The sequence below is a fragment of the Solanum stenotomum genome, chromosome 4, assembly GCF_019186545.1.
Source record: "Solanum stenotomum isolate F172 chromosome 4, ASM1918654v1, whole genome shotgun sequence".
NCBI lineage: Eukaryota > Viridiplantae > Streptophyta > Magnoliopsida > Solanales > Solanaceae > Solanum > Solanum stenotomum.
This window is the reverse complement of record NC_064285.1, coordinates 60,022,605-60,045,638: the sequence shown is the minus strand read 5'-3', so window position 1 is coordinate 60,045,638 and position 23,034 is coordinate 60,022,605. Positions and strand designations below refer to the sequence as shown.

Genomic DNA, 23,034 nt, shown 5'->3' with positions numbered 1-23,034 from the left:
TCGTTATCAGTCTTTGTGAAACTCAACCTTTGAGTGGTAACAATCTCTCTCTTTTTTTCACTGCTTGTATTTTACATATCAATGAGAAAACTATAGCAAAGAAATTAAATAAATAAAAGAACATTAAATTCGTATCAAATAGTTCTTTTCTTATGCAAAGTTCACACTTTAGGAATGAAACTAAAAGTCCGGAGAACTATTGAGAGTAGTCAGCCCAAAAGATTGCAATAAGGAAAACACTTTCCTTCACTCTTAGGTTCTTTACAATGGCTGCAAATCGAGCTTTTTAATGTCGATATTCAAGTGTTAATAAATGTAAATATGAGATAAACAGTTTTATATATATTCCTATAATACAGAAAACAGTATGGATATTACATGAACCTTTGCGAAGAATATGAAGAGAGATGGCTTAGGTGCTGGAGTGAGCAGGCAAAGGATTCAAGTCCATTTCAACTTGGTTAATGGTCCACTGCATGCTCTCCAATTTCTGCTTGGATATGAGTCAAGTTAGCTTTTGTCTCCAAAAAAACAAAAGTAGTAAACTACAATAATTTAACAAAACTCCCATGAACTTTACTTTACCTTCACAATGTCATGGTACTGCCTAGCAATTTCGTCAAAATGAGGATCAACGCCTTGATACTCACGAAGGCGGGAAGCCTAACATATTTCACAGTTAGGATCAAAAGACATGCCCAACAACGTCAGACTAATTAATAAATTAGTTTGAAGGCAAAGCTATCAACACCAAACCAGACAAATAGAGACCTATACTGATGGCATTTCTCATGTATTTAGCTACTTTTATCAAACGGAATAGTGAGGACAAGCAAAAATATGCATGAAAGAGATCCTATTTTAGTGAAGTCCAATTTAATTGTCTTCAATTTCCCAAGAGAAGAGATTACCCACCAATAACATAATTTACATGGAAAATGGTAACTGCCAATGAGCAATCTGAATTGAGGCATTTTTGTGAAGATCAATACATGATATCAGGCAATCTTCCAACTGAATCTAACAGATTTATTTTTTAACAACCAACAAATCTCGTGCTAGTGCCTAGTTGGCACATGGTTCAAAGCTCAATGGATAATGGGCCCGTCCCTCTACCCTTCTCCACTTAAATACCAGATACTTATCTAGCAAGGTTCAAACTTGTGACATGTGCCTAATCCACTTGTCCTCTTACCACTAAACAGCTAAATAGTGTTATATAATCTTTGACTGATCAAGATTCCTTGATTCTCCCAAATGAGGTGTCAGAGTCCAAGGAACAAGTGTAAGCAAATCATGGAAATGTAGTAAATATGAAGATGATCCATCAAATCAAAAACAAAAAATAGCTAGACTAGTATAAGAAAGTGTACCGCTTTCTCATATGCAAGTGATGCTTCTTCTGTTGCTTCAATCAAATACTTCCTGTGATGATGATAAACTGAGTATACGTTCTTCGACATCGGAAACACAATAAGGATTTCTTAAGTCATGTTTCCTTACCTTATTTTGTGGAGGGCAGGAATAGTTTCCGGGGTATAAGTATCAAGTAGGAGAACATGTTCCAGAACTCTGGTAAAGAAAAGGATGTGTCAGGAGCTGTTAAACTTGATTACCGTGACATTAGTATTTCAAAGGCACAAGTATAGAAGCAAGATATTAGACATTGTGTTCTTTATTTAACAGAATAACAGGATGTAAAAGTGCTATTACAGTCGATTATAAAACTGGAGATGCTAATTAATTTCTAGGGTTTTCACATTAAAAAGAGATTACTCTCATTGAACTTAACATTACTAAGTGAAATTTTTCAAGAAATTTCAACCTAATTTTGTGAAGTGCTTTTTGAGGCATAAGTCTGAAATAGAAGAGTACGTTCCAGAAATTTGGCAAACAATAGAAAATCATGGAAGCTGTTACACTTGATGACCATAACCATAGTATTTTATTTTATTTTTAGAATAAGACCATAATATTAGTATTTCCAAGACATAAGTCTCAAAGCAAGAGATCCTGTTCTTTAGTGAGAGAATAACAGAATATAAGATCTATTGAAGTTGATGGTGACCCTATTATGCTGAACAAATTTCTGTGGATTGCACATGAAAGAGAGAGAATATACTCTCATTAAAAGCAATACACTACTATGTGAGATTTCTCTAGAAATTATATCCTTTTGTACGAAAAGAAGAAAACCAATAGAACACACTAGTTCGAAAAGATCATGACATATAAATAGTAACTATACTTCCTTGGACCCCTACATGAGAAAATTCAAACCCTCCAAGGGATGATAAACAAGGTTAAAATAACACAAACTGCAACCAGGACTTCAGCCACTGAAGTGCAAGATCACTACCTTCATAGTAGGAATCAGGCAATTGACAAGGTCATCATAATAAGGCGAGGAAGCAATAGTTTAACTGAGCTTTGCACCCAATCCCAACCCCACAATAATCTAAGAAAAGGGAACCCTTCTGAAAAATCAATAGCCATACAATGTTCACACAAATGAATAGAAGAAGTTATTCGACTTTCCAAATCCTCTCCGAGCCCAAAAAATAAAAAACACAACGCACCAGTTAGTACAACGAACCAGAACAAGAATCATGAATGTCATACCTTAATTTTGCCCTCATGGTCTCACATCTTTTGCACAGCCACGTCTTTTGTAGTTCATCCTATTAATGGATCCATAAATTATAGAAAGAATAAACATCTATCCGAAAGAGCAAAAGACCATCAGCAGTGTCAACTGTATCCAAAACTAGTGAAGTGTCTACCATTGTTAATTAGAGAAATCAGAGGAACGAGAATGCCTTAATTTGAACAAAAGCAACAATAGCAGAATGGTAAACTTACATATTTATGTTGATGGTCCAACTTTATATCTTTGACAAGCTTAATAAGAACACCAAGGATCTGCTCCAAGACCTTAGATAGGCAACATATAAAGTCAAATATTTTCTCAAGTAACATGAGTCTTAACCAAATCTGTAGAAGTACCTTAGAATGGAAAGGCCGAAAAGAAGAAATAGGTAGACAAAAATAATGCAGAACAGAGTTCTTACGTTATAGTATTCTGCAAATTTTCTGTTAGATGAATATAGGTCATCACGCCATGCTTCTTCTTCTCTCTCAATCTCCTCAGTGATCAACTTCACCCTGTTACATCATGGATTAGAAGCTCCGCCGCCTAGATCTAAAAAGCTACCAAGAATATTATTTTTGTCCCCATTTTAATTAGTTTGTCTTACTTTCCTTTTTAGTCTGCCCCAGAAAGAATGTTTCTTTCTAGATTTAGCAACTCTTTATACCCAATATCCTACATGACATATCTAAGACCACAAGATTCAAAAGGCATTTTGGTTTATTACTCATCATTAATTTAAAACCACAAGATTCAAAACTCTTCTTTATTTTCTTTAACTTTGTACCAAGTGAAACTAAGACAAACAAATTGAAATGGAGGGAGTATATGATTAATCTCACTTTATCATTTTATGTTAAATGGTGTCCAGGCCAACTTGCAGATATACCAACTAGGTGACTACTCCACTAGCATTGCTTATTTGTTACCTACTATGCAGGTATAGGTTAAAACTTCCCACCAAAACATAAATTGATGGGAAGGAGTTCACCTATACCCACCTCTGCTACATTCAACCTTGGTTCCTATGGTTGTTACTCCAACTCTTAAACCGCTAGATCATCTCCTAGGGGGGGAAACTGTAATACATGGTTATTGAATATTGAACAACATGACAAGTCAATTCATTCTTCAGAATATAAATTTTCTTTTTTGCCAAATGGTTTATTCTTAACGTAAATCCAATGTAGAGTCTATTCTTTCATGGAACTAGGAGGAATATTCTTTTGAAATTAACAAGCTAAAAAAACATGCACAACCTGTTTTATAAATGATTCACATAAATCATACAATTTAGAAACATAAGTTCAGAGAGAGAGAGAGTGAGACCTCTCTGGAAGTCTGGCAGCTGAATTTTGATTGGCAGCAGATATATCTGTAGAATCAAGGTAAGGTTATATACTTATATTCTTACATAAATCTTGATCTGAAAACAACAACTTTTAAAAGTTCTGTTATTTAAATAGTAAGAGAACTACTCAACCAGCCTCTGAAGAAAACACTGACAAGAGTAAATCTAGAAAAAAATTATAACCAAGAAATCCCTGAGGGGCACAGTTTTGTATAAATGGATAACAAGTAAATCTAGAACTTATTCACCTCAGCAGTAGATATTTCCTATTTGCGCCACAATTTGAAACATTACAATGCAATTGACTACATATTATACCCATTCAAATAATAACATGTATATAGAGGCTAATTATAAAACTGACATAGATGTCCAGGTCTTAATTATAAATGCTGGTTTTGTTTAAGAGGAAAACAAGTAGAAATTCGACAACCAATAAACATATTGAAAGACCAAGGACCAAGGGAAGATAAAGGAAGAGAAATTAGCAACTTAAACTTACCAATGTCATCAATAGCAACTGCATCAGCTAACTTATCACATTTAGCATCGAACCGGCTACCAATCTCCCGTGAAAGCAATCTCTGGTATTCTGCCACGTCCTACAATAGCAGACATATAAGCATCTATGGACATGTAGAACTAACACTTAATAACCAGATGAATAGTGATTCCACATCTGTAGGTAACAAGCAATTTCCCCACAAGAACATGAGATTATCTACGTCAATCAAATAGGTATTATACCACTGATGACATCTGATGTAGTTGACTTTGCCATAAATATGCAGGCGTAATTCCAAGGAACCGATTGGAAACACCACCAACATCTGGTTCTGTTGCATCAGTTGTACTAGTAGTAGAAGCACAGCTTGCTGCAGGAGCAGCTCCAATTGCAGATGCATTGGTTTGATAAGCGGAGTTTGAGCTCGAGCTTAATGTAATGCTGGTGCTTGTGCTATCAAAAGAACTTCTTGACATTATACTCCATTTTTCAATTTCCTCCTCGTGAATCTCACCGTCTTTGGAGATGAGAGGAAGCCTCAATCTCTGTGCTGCTTCTGCAACAACCATCCTATGCTCAAGAGCCTCATAAACCTGAAGTCATTCCAGAGTCAAAATCACCCAGAGAACTTCAACTATTTGAACAATGAACCCAAAAATTAAAAAAAAAATTGTCCCGAAAACATTATCTCCAGAGCCTAAAAAAATGTACAATGCATAACACCTTAAACTTATCATTCATTCTCATCTATTGATAATCAATTTGTTTATCAGTACACACTCTATACGGGTGTGCATAAGCATTCACTACACGGTACATGCAATCTTTTAGTAAAGTATCGTGCACGAAATACCTATACCCAAGTCAGGCCTGTAATGTCAGTGAACTAAAAGAGAATCCTTTTACCCAAACAGCATCCATAAAATCGAATAAACTGAAAAGAAAAATGGAACCTGAGGAGGATTTTTCAAGCCCAATTGAGAGTATAAACCCTGGACATCTCTCATACCACCAAGATTAGCCACAGAAATGGCCTGCTGGTAATCCTCTACCATCGCAGTTGCTTCAATGTATATTGCCTATAATGTTCATCCAAACAAAGGATAAATGCAACAATTAGACTAGAAAAATCAGGAGAAAAAAAAGAAAATGTTAACCCAAAAATAGAAACCCTACTAAGGATTCCAAGTATCGTTGTCTCTCTTTTGACATCTCTTCTCTCGCCTGCATTGCCAAAAAAAAAAAACATTTTCCNGCCACAGAAATGGCCTGCTGGTAATCCTCTACCATCGCAGTTGCTTCAATGTATATTGCCTATAATGTTCATCCAAACAAAGGATAAATGCAACAATCAGACTAGAAAAATCAGGAAAAAAAAAAAATTAATTCAAAGAAAATGTTAACCCAAAATAGAAACCCTACTAATGATTCCAAGTATCGTTGTCTCTCCTTTGACATCTCTTCTCTCGCCTGCATTGCCAAAAAAAAAACATTTTCCAGTGTATGTTTACATTTACAATCAAACGGCAAGCATTATATATAGAGAGAGAGAGTACAAGTTGGAGATCGTAGTGAGCGGATTTGGAGATGAGAGATCCATCAGGGGCTAAACAATGGCGGTCTAACTGATCGATCAGCTGTGTGACGTCCGCCGGCAAGTTTTGCGAACCCAATCCTCTACCCATTCCGATGACTTCTCCGGCAATTCAATTCAAATTCAAATTCACTTCACTTTTGTCTTCCCACTAAGTTTTTTTGGACTAAAATTGGATTTTGATTCTTCAAATATTATTTGAGTATTTTTAATTTTTTTTACTTTGTTAAAGTAAAGTATTTTTTTTATTTTTTCTAACATAACAAAATTAAAAATTAATGGTAGGGATAATTTTTCTAATGGTACAATTTTGATTGATGTACGTATATTTATTTCTTTCTTGTCTTCTTCATTTTTTAGGATTAATAATGTATTACTAATAGATATTTATAAAGAAGACAATATTTTCGAATGCAATAGTCTGCTTCTACTATATTTTAAAAAGTTATTAAAAGTGTGAATTTAGTAAAAAATTTAATTTTTGATTGTACGAAAGGAGAATTGATACAAAGATTGAATGGAGTCAAGACGTTGTCGCCATCAGCAACTAACTCAAGTGTCTCTCAAACTGTGCAAATAATTACTTATTATACGATTCACTAACTCCGTATAAAATGTGAAGATCTATAATTCATTAGGTAATTTGTCTAAATCAACACAAACCTTAAAAAAACAGCATATTACAAGTAAATGCAGCGTTTGGACTTAAAATGCAACAAGAATTGGCCTCAAAGAACCCCATTCTCTTGCCTCAAATATAGTAATTTTTCACTAAAGGAATTCGAGGTAAGAAATTCAATAAATCAACTTTGAAATGCAGCTACCAAATATCATAAATATAACTTATAGACATTTACCAAAAGGAGAATGAGTTTGTTCGTTGGATTTTATATTTTACAAGTCACATAAATGTCATATGGAATTAATTTTATTATTTTAGGACAAATAATATGAATTCTACTAGTTTAGAAGCAAATTACTTCCTTTCGCACACAGAATTTTACATGTAACAATTTTCTTATTATTAAAAAAAAAATGTATTACACACTATCCTATAAATTGCCATGATTTCAACATGACAAAAAGTTAAAAATTAAGTCATACGTGCATAAGTGTGTATATATACACATTTAATCCGATGTATTTTTTTAAACTTATAAATGATAGTTTAATACTTTTAGAATTATTTAGAGAAAACAATCAAATACCCCCTCAACCTATTACGCAATTTTCAACTACACACCAATACTTTACGGAGATTCTATTACCCCCTTAAAGTATTTTGAACAGAGATATTAACACCCTTAAGTGCTGATGTGGCACATTAAGTGTGTTCACTTTCCTAGAGGCAAGTGTAAGGCAGATAAATAGGTCAAAATTAAATGATTTGACAACTGTCATTTCTTAATTGAATTCAATACAATTAATAAATAAATTTAGTTAATTACAATCACATATTCTCTTTCTCTAACCATTACCAACCTCTAAAAATTAAACATCTGCAATTGAATTTTGCCATGGCTTCCATGGACAATTACCTATACAATATTTTATTTTTTCATTTTATTTTCACTTTTAATCCACAATGAACTTTTTCATGATTAACACCTTCAAATCTTTCCTAAAAATAGACAACATAACCAAAAGAAAGAAAATGATAATCCTTTAATTTCTTTCACCTCAATGGAAAATACTTTCAATCCGATATTGAAAAATGATATTACAACTTCTGCTAGAGAAATCTTTTCGATTATAGTAGCAGCCCAAATTTCTTGTTAGGAATTTGTATTAGAATTTGAAATTTGTGAGTTTCTTGATTCGAACTGAAAGTGAGTACTAGAATTTGAAATTTGGCAAGGAAAAATTCATCTTCAAATCCATAAAAAAAAGTAACTAGAGAACCCAGATGCAGAACTACACAATAATGGCAATAAGATACCATAATAAAAAGATTCAACATTCATGTTAATTTATTGAATTCAACAATAACAACTAGATTTTGTGCAAATAAATGATCAAAAAGATAGAAGAAAGAAAGAGGATGATGAGTGTGATAGAGACGGAGATGGATTGGAGAAGATGAGACATTGGGAGCCATGGAGAAAAAATAGAATGATTTAGGAAGATGAATAGAATGGTGGAGAAAAAATGAATTGATTTATTTTGGAGATAATTTTTTAAAAAAAAAAAAAAATTATTTTGAAAAATAGGTGCGTGCATTACACTCAACAACAAAGATTTGGGGGTGACGTTCTAAGGGTGTCAATATTTGTGTTTAAAATACTCTAGGGGTAATAGGACCCCGTGAAGTATAAGTGTGTAGTTAAGAATCGGGTAATAGATTGAGGGGGTAGTTGGCTGTTTTCTCAATTATTTATGGATAGTTTAGATATGAAACTAATATATTTGTTTAGGGAAAATGCATAAGTACCCCCCCATTCTATACCCGAAATCCCAGAGACACACTTGACTTTTACTAAGGTCCTATTACCCCCGAACTTATTTTATATGTAATATTCTATCCCTTTTTGGCCTACGAGGCACTATCTTTGTGGGCCCAGTGCATGTTGACATTTTTTTCAAGATAGTGCCACGTAGGCAGAAAAGAGGTAGAATATTATAGATAAATTAAGTTCGGGGGATAATAGGACCTTAATAAATGTTAAGTGTGTCTCTGAGATTTTGGGCATAGGCTGGGTTACTTATGCATTTTCCCATTTTTTTACGCTAAACTCATTTAATTACAAATTATAGTAGGGTGGTGTTTTTCACCTTTCTTCCTCCCTTGCAAAATTAGCCATCAATGGCTTCTTCACTCTCTTTCACTTCTCATCTCGTCAACTTTCCCATTTCCGATCCTAAACTAACCAACAGAAACCCCACTTTCCAATCCCTGAAACTCCCCCTTCCTTCAATTCACTGCGGTATTCGTGAACTACGACAAAGAATCGACACAATCAAGAACATCCAAAAAGTTACAGAAGCAATGAAACTAGTTGCAGCCGCCAAGATTCGTCGAGCCCAAGAAGCAGTAATCAGTACTCGACCCTTTGCTGAAACCCTTGTTGATATGTTGTACAACTTCACCCAACAGCTTCAATTGGAAGATGTAGATATACCCTTAACAGAAATAAGACCAGTAAAGAAAGTTGCCCTTGTTGTTATTGCAGGTGAAAGAGGTCTTTGTGGAGGTTTTAACAATGGGATTTTCAAGAAAGCAGAGGCCCGGATGGCGGAATTGACAAATCTTGGAATTGGGTATACTTTGGTAAGTGTTGGCAAGAAGAGTAATGCTTATTTTCGTCGTAAGAAAGGGGAATTTGTTGATAGATTTGTTGAAGGTGAGAGTTTTCCGACTGCTAAAGAGGCTCAGGTTATAGCTGATGATGTTTTTTCTTTGTTTATTAGTGAAGAAGTTGATAAAGTAGAGCTTTTGTATACTAAATTTGTTTCGTTGATTAAATCTGATCCGGTGATTCATACTTTGCTCCCATTAACGTCGAAAGGAGAGGTTTTTGATGTGAATGGGAGAAGTGTTGATGTAGATGAAGATGAGTTTTTTAGGTTGACTACTAAGGGAGGGAAATTGACTGTGGTGAGGGATCATTTGAGGGTGAAAAAGGGGGGATTTTTGCCTAATTTAGAGTTTGAGCAAGATCCTGCTCAGATTCTTGATGCATTGATGCCTCTATATTTGAATAGCCAGATTTTGAGGGCACTGCAAGAGTCATTTGCAAGTGAGCTTGCAGCTAGGATGAATGCAATGAGTAGTGCAACGGATAATGCGGTTGAGTTGAGGAGGGACCTTTCTATTGCTTATAATCGGGAAAGGCAGGCGAAGATCACAGGTGAGATATTGGAAATTGTTGCTGGAGCAGATGCACTTACATAGCTGCGTCGATTCTGGTATTTGGATTCTCATTGTTTCGTAATTTGGATATCCTTTAATGTGTTCCATTGACTCCTTTTGAAAATTGTTGGAGGTTTATAATCAGAGAAGTTTCAACTTCAGGATTCTGTTGAATCACAAAATGAGATGAATTTCTTTTGTGATGCATCATGAAGCATCTTGTCTCCCTTTAACCGCCCTGAATGACTCGTTTCTCAATTGAGAGGTGTAGGTGTAGGCATGAATGTCAGAGAAGTTAGTGTAGGAGTTGCACAAGAGCAGTATATTTTACTGGCTGTAGACTTAGATACTGAAATTTCTTTATGCAAGGACTTGATGATCAAGAGTTGTTGAGGAGATAGTTTCCGAAGAGTTTGTTTTCTAGTACCAGAGTTTAGCACATGATCTTGTGGATTCAGATATTCAGGATCAATAAAATTCCGCTTATATTGTTATCAGTGGAACGGTATCTCATTCCTTTTGAGTCTTGAGCACTTTAAGTTGATAATCCTACTTTCCATGATGTAACAGACCATGTTTCTAACTGTTGGCTTATTCGTTATATTGAATCTGAGTCTCCTTTCGATTAAATCCCTTCCAGTCTGTCTTAAAGATCAGATGTGGGAATGACAACTTCATTTGATCATCTCTTTATATGCATTCATTATGTGGTTTTCAACACATTGAGTGTGCTTACTAGTAATATACGTACGTATTTGTTAGTGAAAGGGAACTGCAGAACTATCCTTTCTTGCTCCTCCTTTGTAGACCTTACTTGGACATCAGTTTTTTGAGGGCACTGCTAATGATGTCGATGCTAACATGGCTATGGCTATTGAGTTGATTTCTCATTTCCTCCGCGAGCAACAAACTATTTTATCTTTCCAAGTTATCTACAATTTAGTTGCAGTTATGTTCATGAGCTTTATAAGTGTGTATATGAAATGAAAGGTAACAGAGAAGTATTAAGAGTCTACAAGAGAAGCATGGTGAACTAGCACTAGACAGACATGAAAAAATTAATTTGTTGCCTAGTGTTCAAGTTCTGAAGAAACTTGATTCAGCTTATATTGAATCACAGTCTCTTTTTGCTTATATTATTTCTTTGGAAAAAGTCTCTCTACCTCTGACGTAGGAGTAATGTTTGCATATATTCTATGCTCCTCAAACTTCACTTTGTGAGAATATATATGCTGGATATGTTTTTGTTGTCATCTTTTCACTAGTTTCACAGTACGCGCTTTGACAGAAAATATATTACTCCTAAGCAAAGGTGGTCATGCATAGGTCAGATTAATTCCGGTTTTTGTTTATCAAATTATTTTTATTAGATTAATTACGCTAAGCATCTCTATAGTATGATTAAATTTCAAATACACTATCTATATAATAAAAATAAATACTCTAAAAAAAATGCTTACACCTCATATACTATGAAAATTCTATATTCACCGCCTCTACGAGGTTTACTCACAAGATAATTAAAGAATTAGGATTTTAAATTTTCAAAATGATTATAGAAAAATAAATAATAGTTGGGTCACGATTTAATTGTAAGAAATAAAAGAGGAAATAAGTGAAAATATCTCCCTTTACAAATTGGTTTTAAATAAGGGAAAAGGGTCTGAAAAATGCTTTAGTTTTGGTCGAAATTATTGTTACGATATCAAACTTTATGGAGGATCTTTTACCCCATGCACTATTTTATAGTGTATTTTAAAGGTATATATGTGCCCACGTGGACACATTATTATTTATAATGATGCAATATTTATGATGTCCACGTGAGAACATATATACCTTTAAAATACACTATTAAATAGTGCAGGGGTAAAAGGTTCTTTCCAAAATTTGATATTATAAAAGCAATTTCGGTTAAAGTGCGGATATATTTCAAACCTTTTTCCCTTTAAATAAAAATCTCTAGTGAAAAATATAAGAAAGTAAAAATAAATTTTATCAAGAGCTACAAAATAATTTACCCCTACTCTACTTCATCAAGTATTATTGTTATAAATAAATTATTATAACTGAAAAAAAATAATTTATTTTCCTTTTCCAGCCTAAAACAACTAACATCTACACTTTCCTTTAAGGAGTTAGGTACATTTGCCCAACCTAACACATCTCTTTCCCACTACAAAAGAAAACCAATCATATTACCATCATATCTCTTACAAAAATAATATAAAAGATCTTAGTCATGGCATAATTCACATTAAACAAATTTACATTAACATATTTATATATGTAGGAATAAAAATTTATGAATTATCATTTCTCATATCTTAATTTAGTAGACACATTCAACATCATAAATAAATTTTACATTTTGCACCCACTAATTTTTCTGATTTGTTTTCCTATCAGGTGTCCAGTAGCTCATATTGAGCGCAATAAAATTTGAATTCGCATAAAAAAAATTATAACGGAAATAAAATATTCCTTAACAAAGACAATTTTATATTTAGTAAGTTCTAATTCAAAATTTCTTATTAAGAATTAAAAAAAACACTTATTTGAGGTGATTATTTTGAGCTTAATTTAATTTAGAATATGATTATTGTTTAAGTCATGTTAAAGAAAGCACATATCTCTTGAAGGATCAATATGAAACTCTTTACATTCTCTCATTTTTTAAGATTGAGCATCTAATATGTGGACAATATAATATTAGAATTCAACATTAGAAATAAAAATTGGAATGAACCTTTATTTGATATCACATAAGAAATAGATTTATAGTTTAATTAAATCTGAAAAACTAGTTCAAGAAGTGAGGAAAACCAGTTTTAAGGATCATCGCAAAACTCTTCCCTGCACACACTCTACCTTCGACTTTTAGATTGAGCAAAAAGGTGAAAACTCTTGAAGGTGTAAAATAAATAAAGTGATAAAATAAAATAAAATGAAAACAAGAAGTGGGTATATAGTGGTTATATTATATGTGGATATTCTATTCCATAAAATTCCACAAGCTGCCAATACCTTCTTTTCTTCTGCTCTTTCTCAGTTCACATAACACAAAGAAAGAGACACACACTTCAAAAATCCATAAAAAAAAAATTCATTGTCAGAGATTTCTATAGTCTCTGCTGACATTTATTTTGTTTTGAGAAAGAAAAAAAAACTTTTGAAATAATGACTTGACTTGAGAGTCTAAATGGATTTTGCTAATTGAATTAGCTAAGAAATGAAGAATAATACAATGAGTTGGAAAAGCAAAAGAGGTTTAAAAAGTGTTACTTCTCCAAATTTGACAATTTTGCTCTGTATTGGTTGCTTTTGTGCTGGAATGTTCTTCACTCACAGGTTCTTTCTTTTCATTTTTGTGTTTTAGAAAATTTATGTTTTTTATTGGATTATGAAGTTTTTTTTTGTTTTTTTATTATTGAAGTATTTGTATTCCCATTTTGAATCTTCTTGTATGGTTAATAATGGATCTGTAGAATTTGGCTATAAAAATTGTAGTTCCCTTCTTGAACATGAATAGTAAAAAGGGAATTCATTGATCAAGAAAGTCCAATTAGAGAATGTGTTCTTTAAGGCATAATACATAAACAAATATTCATCTTTGGCATTAGCTGATAAGTAAGTACTCCAACTTTGAGAGTGCACATCTAGACAACTCGATCAATTTTGTCTCAACTGACAACTATATCTAGTGGACACCTGACGCTAACGTGGCACATAAATTTTGGAGGTGTCTAGCTAGATGATCATTTTGTAATTAGGGTGTTCAATTTACATAGTGGAGATGAGTTGAGGTATCGAGATGTGCATACTCAAAGTAGGAGACTTGGAGTGTTTACTTGCTAGCTGAGACCAAAGTTTGAGTGTTTGTTTGTGTATTATGCCGTTCTTTATGACATCCATCGTCAGTTCCAGCACCGCTAAATGAAGCTGATTGCGTGGTATTGAAACTGATTAGAACCTTAAATATATTCATATAAACCGCGGAAGCTGATTCGCATGTAGGCAGTGCTGTCTGTTGTACCGTTGACTCTATCTATTCATGAAATGTTCTTTAGAACAGTTCTTTCTAGTAGCTTCCTCCTTTGCAACTTTCTCCGATTTATTCAATATGCCGCGAGCATGTCTGTCTTCACTGTTAACTGTGTTATTATGGCTGTAGAGTGTGGATAGTACCTGAAGCTAAAGGCATATCAAGGACAACACAGATTGATGATCAAAAGGTAGGGCTAGTCTGCGAAAAGCGGACAGCAATATAAACTTCGGTACTCCGGTATTCAAGTTTGTCGGGCGTTAATGGCTTTCGTCTTGTTGTTTTTAGGGGAAGGATGTAAAAAGTGAGTCCAACTATATTCCTGGGGATGCTTCGAGGACGCATCATGCTGTACAGTATGTTACTTATGCTTGTTATTCATAGATTTTGTGAGAATCATGTTTCAACATAAGTATTCAAATAGTAAGAGCTGCTTGTTACTTTTTCTTTAACAAAAATGCAGAACCTTGGATACAACAATCTCGAATCTGGAGATGGAATTAGCTGCAGCAAGGGCATTACAGGATTCTATAACGAGTAGCGCTCCAATAACTGAAGATCTGGATATCTCTGAATTAACCAAGAAGAGAAAATATCTCATGGTCATAGGGATAAACACTGCCTTTAGTAGCCGAAAGAGAAGAGACTCAGTTCGTGCTACCTGGATGCCTCAAGGTTCTAGAAACTCATTAACGGTGTGTTCTGACTTATTTGTGTGCATCTATTACAATGAGATGCCTACTGAAAATTTCGTTGCGGTAAAGCAGGTGATAAGCTAAAGAAGCTTGAGGAGGAAAAGGGCATTGTGATGCGGTTTGTAATAGGACACAGGTATGTCATATGTGATCATTGGTTTACACCTGATGTCCTTCAGGTGCTTTTACCAAACTTCATATTGTAGCTGGTAATGATTTGCCGGTATTGGGCAATAATCTTCATTTTCCTTTCTTCTATTTGTCTCAGTGTCAGGGAGAGTCTACGATGAACATATTTTTTTGAATTTACCAAAGAAGTTTCTTCGAGAACGTTTCTCCAAAAAAAAAAAAAGAGAGAACGAAAGAAAATGGATGTGTTGATGATTAAACGATGAAGTTCATAATTTCTTGAATAGTTCAGAACTCCATAATTATCAAAGATGTTAGATAAATAATTTGTATGTTCTCCTATCTATTTTCATTTATATTATTACTCATTTAATTATCATTTCACCAGTGCAACATCAGGTGGCATTCTTGATAGAGCAATTGAAGCAGAAGAGAAACAACATGGAGATTTCTTGAGGCTGGTAATGTCAATTGCTTGATCACCTTTGTTTGTTTGCGCTTTGGTTATCGCCTTATTTCGTTGTTGTTACTGTTCTTTCTTTTGTATGTTGTGTACTGTTTTCCTTTTCACATTGTTTCATTGTTGTTACTGCTTTCATTTCTGTTTTCCCTTTTTCAAACTGTTCTGAAATGTGTTTTTTTTAAGCCGGGGGTCTATCAGAAACAACCTCTCTCTCTATCTCTACGAGGTAGGGTAAGGTGTGCGTACACTCTACCCTTCCTAGACCCCATTTATGGGATTACACTGGGTATGTTGTTGTTGTTGGTAATGTCAGGGAGAAGGGGAGACAGTTTGTTGTTCCTCGAAAGTTGATTTACAGTTGAATTTCGTTAGGAACATGTTGAGGGATACCTTGAATTATCGGCCAAGACAAAGAGCTATTTTACTACTGCTATTTCTCTCTGGGATGCAGATTTCTATGTCAAAGTTGATGACGATGTGCATGTAAATTTAGGTAAGTGCAGCTTTTTGGATTCTAAAAACCATGCTTCTATTGCTATGAGTCAACCATCTTTTCTCGTACTATTAACCTGCATGTATGCATACTTCAGGAACACTTGCAGCAACTCTAGCTACGCATCGTTCAAAGCCAAGGGTGTATATTGGTTGCATGAAATCTGGTCCTGTCCTTGCACAGAAGTAAGCAGAGGGTTTACCATAGCTTGTGCTTAAGGAATTTCCTATATTTATTCCATTTTTTGTCCCCATTTACTTGTAGGGGAGTTAGATATCATGAACCCGAGCATTGGAAATTTGGTGAGGACGGAAACAAGTATTTCCGACATGCAACAGGCCAGCTATATGCCATCTCAAAAGATTTAGCCACTTATATATCTATAAACCGGTAAGCATCTGTATTCTTATGGACTTGGATTGTTTGTTAATCAAATATCATTTGCTGATCTCAAAATATATTTCCTAGGCATATTCTACATAAGTATGCTAATGAGGATGTCACGTTGGGATCATGGTTCATTGGATTGGATGTAGAACATATAGATGACCGTAAAATGTGTTGTGGAACTCCACCAGGTAACAACTTCCAGCTCCCGATTTCACATATTCAGTCAGCGTTAAGATTCATGAAAGTTATGACTTCTTAATCTGCATTGATCGAGCATTGGTATTTGTCAACTTCAGTGTCATCTGGTTTTATCTCTTAGATCAGTAAGAAAGGGAGAGTCAGTACGTTGATGAATCGTTCATGATCTATCAAGCTTATCACATATGCTTTGAGAAATCACATTTATATCTGACCCTATTTGGTCTGAACGATTCTTGTGAAGTTCGTCTACTCTATTTATACTATGTTTGAACAGATTGCGAGTGGAAAGCTCAAACCGGCAACACCTGTGTAGCTTCCTTTGATTGGAGCTGCAGTGGTATTTGCAAGTCTGTAGATAGGATTAAGGAGGTTCATCGACGTTGTGGGGAAGGCGAGAATGCTTTGTGGAGCACTGTCTTCTGATAATTCAGCATTTCTCCAATCTCAGGGGTTTGATAGTAGATCCTAAGGACTCTACAAAATGATCAATGTCTCCAAGAATTTAGTTTGATCAGCTTGTAAAATATGAACTGTATATTATCATGATCAATATGTGAAATCAAGTGTAAACAAACCATTCTTTTTAGATGCTTAGGAATAACATATGTTAGTTTAATTTGTAAGGGGAAATGAAACTAATAAGTGTATACATCAGCAAGCCTTTTGCTGTTTTCATGTAGTACCAAATCTTCCATTCATGTTGGATGACTTTCTAGTTCTAAATACCCTGGTCCACATAGTTTATGGTTGAGACTAGGATGGTATCTAATCGTCTTCGAGTCCCTAATTTTCGTTCTTGATTAACGTAAACATCTTTAGCAAATACTTTCGTAGTTGTTCGTCTTTATCGCACTATCTTTGATATTGTTATTGTTTCCGTAAATTAGTGCTATGTTTTCTTCACTGTCATTTTTTCTTGTGCCGAGGATGCTTCAGAAACAATCTCTCCACCGTCACAAGATAGAAGTAAGGTGTACGTACATTCTACCTTTTTTTCAGATTCCACTTACAAGATTTTACTGAGTAGGTTATAGTTGTACTAAAGACAAACAATTTTATTCAAAAAAACTCTATATTAACACGTGAAGTGACAATCCATGTATGTGAATTTTGGTAACTAAAATCAATTAGTGCATTTCCTTTTCTTCTTCATTGTCTTTACTAGGAGGCTGAAATCTGCTGAAGACTCTGTAAGCTGAAATCACAGCTAAAGCAAGAAAACAACAAAGGGTGATGGCATGAAGAACCAAAACCAGCTTCAATCTACTGCAGAATTTTCCAAAAGAAGTGCAAGCTTCACTCCATGACACCATTTGGTCACCATTGTAGGCTAAGTAAAGAATTTCCCATATTGCAGCCAATGATGTAACCATTAAGTATGCTACAAGCTGTGTCAAGAAAACAAAAGTTAGCTCACATGGAAGAAAATAGTAATAATGTTCCTTCTGTCTCAATTTATGTGATGTATTTTAACTGAATACAAAATTTAAGAGAAAATGAACTTGTGATTTAAAACAAATCATAGGTATTTGAGTAAATAAGTTGAAGAAAACCCCTATTAGGGATTTATGATTTTCATATTTAAACTATTGAATCTTCAGAGAACATCATGAGCTACCATGAAGTTATATTAAAAGTATAATACATAAACATATCTTTTAACTTTGCCTCATGTAGCATCTATGCTCTCCAATTTTGGGTGTGAAGAAGTAGACATTTAAAATTGTTTATAGAGTTGAACAGGCAAACACACGCATTTTACTTGGCATCCTACATGGCAATTCGCACCCTATGCGACATCCTACGTGGTGTCCTACGTGTATTATACCACGTGGAGCACATATGTTTACTTATTCAATTTTATACAAGTTTAAATGTCTTCTTGTGCATATTCAAACACAAATATCAACTAAAATTAAATTAAAGGGTAACTTATATATTATGCCTATATTAAAATACCACCTAAGAATATGATAGGGAGTTCCAGGTGTAGGGTGGAAAAAAGTAGAGTGAATGGTTAAAACCCCTAAAATTACCACTATTTTATGAGTTTCATACTTATACTGTTGAATAATTACCCAACCCTCCTAAACTACTGTGAACTCATTCTGCTAGATGAAGCAAGAGTAAAAAGAAACACTTGCTAACAATTTAAGTATAAAACTCATAAAATGATGATAGTTTAGGAATTTGTTAACCTATTCCCTCTAAATAATTATGTATTTATAAAGTAACTATCTCATTAAGAATAAAATGAAAAAAAAAAAGTTAAATGATTTCTAAATATTAAATAAGTATCGCTTCACTACACCAAAAATGATCTTTAACAATAATTTAATTATCGCTAAATATATATTTTTAATGACAATTAACACTCTTTATAAATGTCCTTGGAGCCAATAGCACTGAATCCAAAATGAAAAAGATTGGAAGTGAGAATTTAATTACCTGGTCAGAAACAAAGAAAAACCATGCTTTAGTGACTAAACCCCTGACCCACAAAGCAATAGCAGTAAACAGAGCATATCCACCTGATGCAGCACTAATGCCCACCATGTACCTGTTCAAATGGACAAAAAAATTACAATATATATGGTTAAAATTAATTTTTCTTATATACAATTGATTTAATCGTGTATTTACTATTGTGAAATTCTAACTCCGCCACAAAAAAAAAGAAAAAGAAAAAAAACATGAATATACTGACTTGAGTCCTGTGAAATTGGTGAATTCCAGCTTGCCATAACTGATATTGTTCTGTTGATTGTTGACAGAAAGCCATATGGAGGCAATAGACAAAGGAATGACAAACAACCTTAGTGTACAGTCAAGGGCTTTAAGATGTGATGCATCAAATCCCATTTTGTTATGTCAAAATATAGAACAACTCCTCCTTACAACACTATACATATAGATTTAATTTTTTTTATAGGGAGAAAGAGTTGGTGAATCTGTTTATGTTATTAAAATTATTTGGAATTTTTAATATTTTTTAGTTGAAAAGAAGGATTTGAAATGATGAGTTTGAAGGGGCTATCTATAGTGGGAAGAAAGAAAAGAAGTGGGGTGACCTTTCAAGAAGAGAAATCATGGCAAAGGGTTAGTGAGTTTTGGTTGGTGATATCTCTAATATCCAACACATGTACTCCTCCCACTCCCAAACAAACAAACAAACAAACAAAAAATTCCGGTATTGAAGCAATGGTAAGACTGTTTCATTCTTAACCAGAGTTTTTGAGTTCAAGTCGTAGGTATGGAGAAAATCAAGTTGGGAGCACCACTCTTGAATGGATCCTGCAGTGTGCAATTTGAATTTAGTCGGGATTCAATGTAGGCGTTAAATTAAACACTGGATAGGAAACTAAAATTTTTTTTAGCTGTAACAGATTTTTCATTTAACGATAATATTTATTGCGATAATTAAGTTAATATCATTATATTTAGAGTTATTAAAGTTTATAGTAATATTTATATTTATATACCGTATTGATTATTAGTATTAATATATGAAATTATGAATTCATATCTATTTTAATTACTTCATTCGTTTAAAAAAGAATGATATTTTTTTTTCTTTTTAGCTTGTTTAAAAAAGAATGACTCATTTTATTTTATTTTTGATAATATTTTAATTTCAGTTTTCCACTTGACATGTTTATGGCCACAAGAGTAAATGACATTTTGGTACATTTGACATAACTTAGATTTAGGACCACAAGATTAAAAAATCTTCTTTATTTTCTTAAACTCAGTGTCAAGTCAAATTAAGTCATTTTTTTTAGTCGGAAGGAGTATAATTTTAGTAATCTTTATCACTTGAATTTATATTTTATATGGGAAATATTTTGATACATATGAAATCGATATCAAAAAGATGTATTCACCGCTGAATTTAATTCACACGGCTCTTGCCTCGTAGGCTTTCTTTTTCTTAGTATAACCACAAACATAGAAACAAAACAAAAAACCACAATCATAGACAATGACAAAATTGACTTTTGTCCAGTCATTGTATAGAGGCATGCCTGTTTTTATTCCTTGAAATTAACTTTATAATGACAATTTTAAATAATAATAATTTAATTTTTTTATATATTTAATAAATTTATTAATTAATATAAACATATTATTCAAATAAATCTACTGAATTCAGCCAAATCGATATACAACCTACTAACTCTGAGCCCCTAATTGTAACTGTGTGGGGAGGGGTGACTTGTTTGCTTTCGACTTTTAAAAGTGTTATTTATTTCAAGATCATTGTGAAAATAATTTTTATTAATTACATTTAACCAAAGATAGAAATATATCTTTTTGTGTTTATTGATATACTAGTTACAGTAGCCCGTGCTAGCACGGGCCCAACATATATTTTTATTTTTTATTTTAATTATGTGACATTGATAAAATTTTAACGGTCAAACAATTTTTTTGTATGTTCTTTAAATTTTAAGTTGTTGATTATTGTGGTTAATAATACTTTATATGTAATTTTCAATATTCTCTTTGTCCCAATTTATGTGTCATTGATAGAATTTCGAAAGTCAAGCAAATTTTGTATATGCCTTTTAGATTTTGAAGTTATTTAATTATTATGAGTTATAGTACATTTTACATATATGTTACTTTTTCTATCCCAAACTATGTGACATTAGTAGAATTTTGAGAGTTGATCAAATTTTTTGTATGTCCTTTAAATTTTGAAGTTGCTAATTATTGTGTGATTTGTAGTATGTTTCATGTTATTTCAAATAATATATGTTGTTTCCTCTATCCTAATTTATATGGTACTAATAGATTTTGAGCTTCAACCAAATTTTATAGATGTCTTTATAACATTTTAGGGTTTAATTACCTCTTTTTGATTTTTAATTCATTAATATGCTTTCTTCACAATTATCAGTAGAGCTACCTTTCAGTGTTGAAGGTTTAGCAACATACCCTTAAAAGAACAGACCAACGAAAGCTTCCTCTTATTGCTTATTGTGTGTATTATTAAGTAAAAAGTATTTTAATTAATTCTACTAAAGATTCACTAATTGAATGCTGAGAGAAATTAATTAATGTGAGAAAAGTACTGAAAGAAAGACTTAATCCTACTCCATCCATCCAATAATTATTGTCTATTATACTATTTTGGAATGTCCTACAATACTTGTCCACTTTATGAAATCAATGGATAGTTTACCCCTTATCATTAATTATAGTCATTTTTCAATTATATTTTTTAATACATTATATTTATTATATCATTCAATTTATTATATTTAAAGAATGATATAGTAATATTACTCTTTTATTTATAATTTCTTAAAAAATGTATAAAGTCAATACTGGAGAAATATTATTGGACAGAGAATAATTGATATCAGTCACCAAAGCAATACAACTAAGTAGTAATAAGTGGGGCCCATGTTTTCAGAAAGTTGTGCGAATTATTTATAGTTTTAAGGGGACAAATTAGTCCAATAGATACAAAAAATGAAATGCAGCTGTACTACTTCTTTAACTAACCAATTGAATTACATTTTTCATGTGAAATTACAAAAGTAACATCTGAGGATTTTTTTGTCAATTCCCATAAACGAGAAGCTCCTCACATTCACTCTTATTAATAGTAGTAATATAATAATTTTCAAAGTTAAATTAGATTGTATTAATTTGATATTTTAAACAAAAAATTTAAATATGCAAAATCTATACAAAAAGTACTATAAATTGTAATTTTTTGCATATGAATATAATGAAAAAACACATTGTAAAATATTAGTTAAAATTTTTATAGTTTGACTCTAAAAAGGAAATCTTAACAATTACAAGTGTATAGAGAGAGTAATAAATAGGTAATTAAATTTCAAGAAGTTTAAAATAAAAGGTTGAAAAAAAGAATAAGATAGACAACATATATTAAAAATTGAAAACATATAAATAATAAATGGGCCCAAATGAACACTTGTCATGTGGTAAGTTGTAGATATTCCACTTAATATATATAGTAAAATATGGAGATTTTTTATGTCTATGTCAATTTCTTTGATTTGATTTGGATGGACTTTGCAAGGGATGGACCCATCTTGAAGAACATATCAACATACTTATGAGGTCATCTCAAGAATTTTTAAAAATGACGACTTTTTCACCATCAGTGATATAAAATTAATAATACCAAGTGATATAAATTTCATACCAAATCATTCATATCCATTAACATCAAACAAACATTAATTTAAATAGAATTTGAAACATTAACTTGAATAGATAAATGTTTTAATGAGATACACAATAAAAAAACAACTTCCTAGGTATACTGACATTAACCAAAACTGAATTTGGTTCGGTTGGAACATGTTTGACATATGCTTAGATACTCAATTGAAATAAATTATACGCAATTTGAGTGTTTAAATGAAATTCTGAAAATATTGATAGACGCTATAATAAGAATCATATACATTAAAGTTACAAGCCATTTGCAATTGTCACAGTAATTGTATATGATCTTTAGTATTGTTGGTAAAGAAGTAGACCTGTATAAAGAAGTAAGCAAATGAAAACTCTTTACATAAAAGTTACATAAATATGTCCTTCACTTTTATTTCAGTTGTCATCTATGCCCTTCAACTTTGGATGTGCATATGTAGATATTTAAATTTGTAAAATTGAACAAA

General features: G+C 32.7%; 4 protein-coding genes across 6 annotated transcripts; 2 read left to right on the top strand and 2 right to left on the bottom strand.

Annotated features, from left to right (window-relative positions):
* Positions 1-209: 209 nt before the first annotated feature.
* LOC125863043 (AUGMIN subunit 4) lies at positions 210-6,284 on the bottom strand. 2 transcript variants are annotated; one of them, XM_049543185.1, is made up of 13 exons: positions 6,063-6,278; positions 5,683-5,730; positions 5,460-5,585; positions 4,749-5,099; positions 4,504-4,603; positions 3,980-4,025; positions 3,072-3,165; positions 2,863-2,934; positions 2,623-2,681; positions 1,504-1,572; positions 1,374-1,425; positions 586-663; positions 210-490 (listed from the first exon to the last, which is right to left on the bottom strand). In XM_049543185.1, the coding sequence occupies exons 1-13, from the start codon at positions 6,189-6,191 to the stop codon at positions 413-415; spliced, it is 1,302 nt and encodes a 433-aa protein (XP_049399142.1). In that variant the 5' UTR covers positions 6,192-6,278; the 3' UTR covers positions 210-412. The 2 variants fall into 2 exon arrangements, with proteins under 2 accessions (XP_049399142.1, XP_049399141.1); XM_049543184.1 differs by lacking the exon at positions 5,683-5,730 and adding an exon at positions 5,929-5,976 and having other exon boundaries at positions 212-490; positions 6,063-6,284.
* A 2,565-nt stretch (positions 6,285-8,849) lies between these two features.
* Positions 8,850-17,757, top strand: LOC125862594 (ATP synthase gamma chain, chloroplastic-like). Of its 2 annotated transcripts, XM_049542707.1 has the most exons (2): positions 8,850-9,948; positions 17,532-17,757. In XM_049542707.1, exons 1-2 carry the CDS (start codon positions 8,904-8,906, stop codon positions 17,537-17,539), a joined length of 1,053 nt encoding a protein of 350 aa, XP_049398664.1. In that variant the 5' UTR covers positions 8,850-8,903; the 3' UTR covers positions 17,540-17,757. The 2 variants fall into 2 exon arrangements, with proteins under 2 accessions (XP_049398664.1, XP_049398663.1); XM_049542706.1 differs by lacking the exon at positions 17,532-17,757 and having other exon boundaries at positions 8,850-10,553.
* Positions 12,967-17,191, top strand: LOC125862593 (probable beta-1,3-galactosyltransferase 2). The gene is made up of 11 exons (XM_049542705.1): positions 12,967-13,301; positions 14,125-14,185; positions 14,284-14,351; positions 14,459-14,670; positions 14,763-14,826; positions 15,208-15,280; positions 15,655-15,775; positions 15,873-15,960; positions 16,040-16,165; positions 16,244-16,353; positions 16,641-17,191. The coding sequence occupies exons 1-11, from the start codon at positions 13,183-13,185 to the stop codon at positions 16,787-16,789; spliced, it is 1,191 nt and encodes a 396-aa protein (XP_049398662.1). The 5' UTR covers positions 12,967-13,182; the 3' UTR covers positions 16,790-17,191.
* Positions 17,416-19,451, bottom strand: LOC125862595 (CASP-like protein 2D1). Its single transcript, XM_049542708.1, has 3 exons — positions 19,074-19,451; positions 18,815-18,926; positions 17,416-17,754 (listed from the first exon to the last, which is right to left on the bottom strand). Exons 1-3 carry the CDS (start codon positions 19,226-19,228, stop codon positions 17,494-17,496), a joined length of 528 nt encoding a protein of 175 aa, XP_049398665.1. The 5' UTR covers positions 19,229-19,451; the 3' UTR covers positions 17,416-17,493.
* Between the last annotated feature and the right edge of the window lie 3,583 nt (positions 19,452-23,034).

Excerpts from the sequence above, each read along its gene's own strand:
- LOC125863043 (XM_049543184.1), bottom strand. The coding sequence starts at position 6,191 with ATGGGTAGAGGATTGGGTTCGCAAAACTTGCCGGCGGACGTCACACAG. Across the intron at positions 5,586-5,928 it reads AACGATACTTGGAATCATTA|GCAATATACATTGAAGCAAC; the intron begins GTAGGGTTTCTA and ends TGAACATTATAG. Across the intron at positions 4,026-4,503 it reads AGTTGCTATTGATGACATTG|ATATATCTGCTGCCAATCAA; the intron begins GTAAGTTTAAGT and ends TTGATTCTACAG.
- LOC125862594 (XM_049542706.1), top strand. The coding sequence starts at position 8,904 with ATGGCTTCTTCACTCTCTTTCACTTCTCATCTCGTCAACTTTCCCATT.
- LOC125862593 (XM_049542705.1), top strand. The coding sequence starts at position 13,183 with ATGAAGAATAATACAATGAGTTGGAAAAGCAAAAGAGGTTTAAAAAGT. Across the intron at positions 13,302-14,124 it reads GGAATGTTCTTCACTCACAG|AGTGTGGATAGTACCTGAAG; the intron begins GTTCTTTCTTTT and ends TTATGGCTGTAG. Across the intron at positions 16,354-16,640 it reads GTGTTGTGGAACTCCACCAG|ATTGCGAGTGGAAAGCTCAA; the intron begins GTAACAACTTCC and ends ATGTTTGAACAG.
- LOC125862595 (XM_049542708.1), bottom strand. The coding sequence starts at position 19,228 with ATGGGATTTGATGCATCACATCTTAAAGCCCTTGACTGTACACTAAGG. Across the intron at positions 18,927-19,073 it reads ACCAATTTCACAGGACTCAA|GTACATGGTGGGCATTAGTG; the intron begins GTCAGTATATTC and ends CCATTTGAACAG. Across the intron at positions 17,755-18,814 it reads TTTTCTTTGTTTCTGACCAG|CTTGTAGCATACTTAATGGT; the intron begins GTAATTAAATTC and ends TTCTTGACACAG.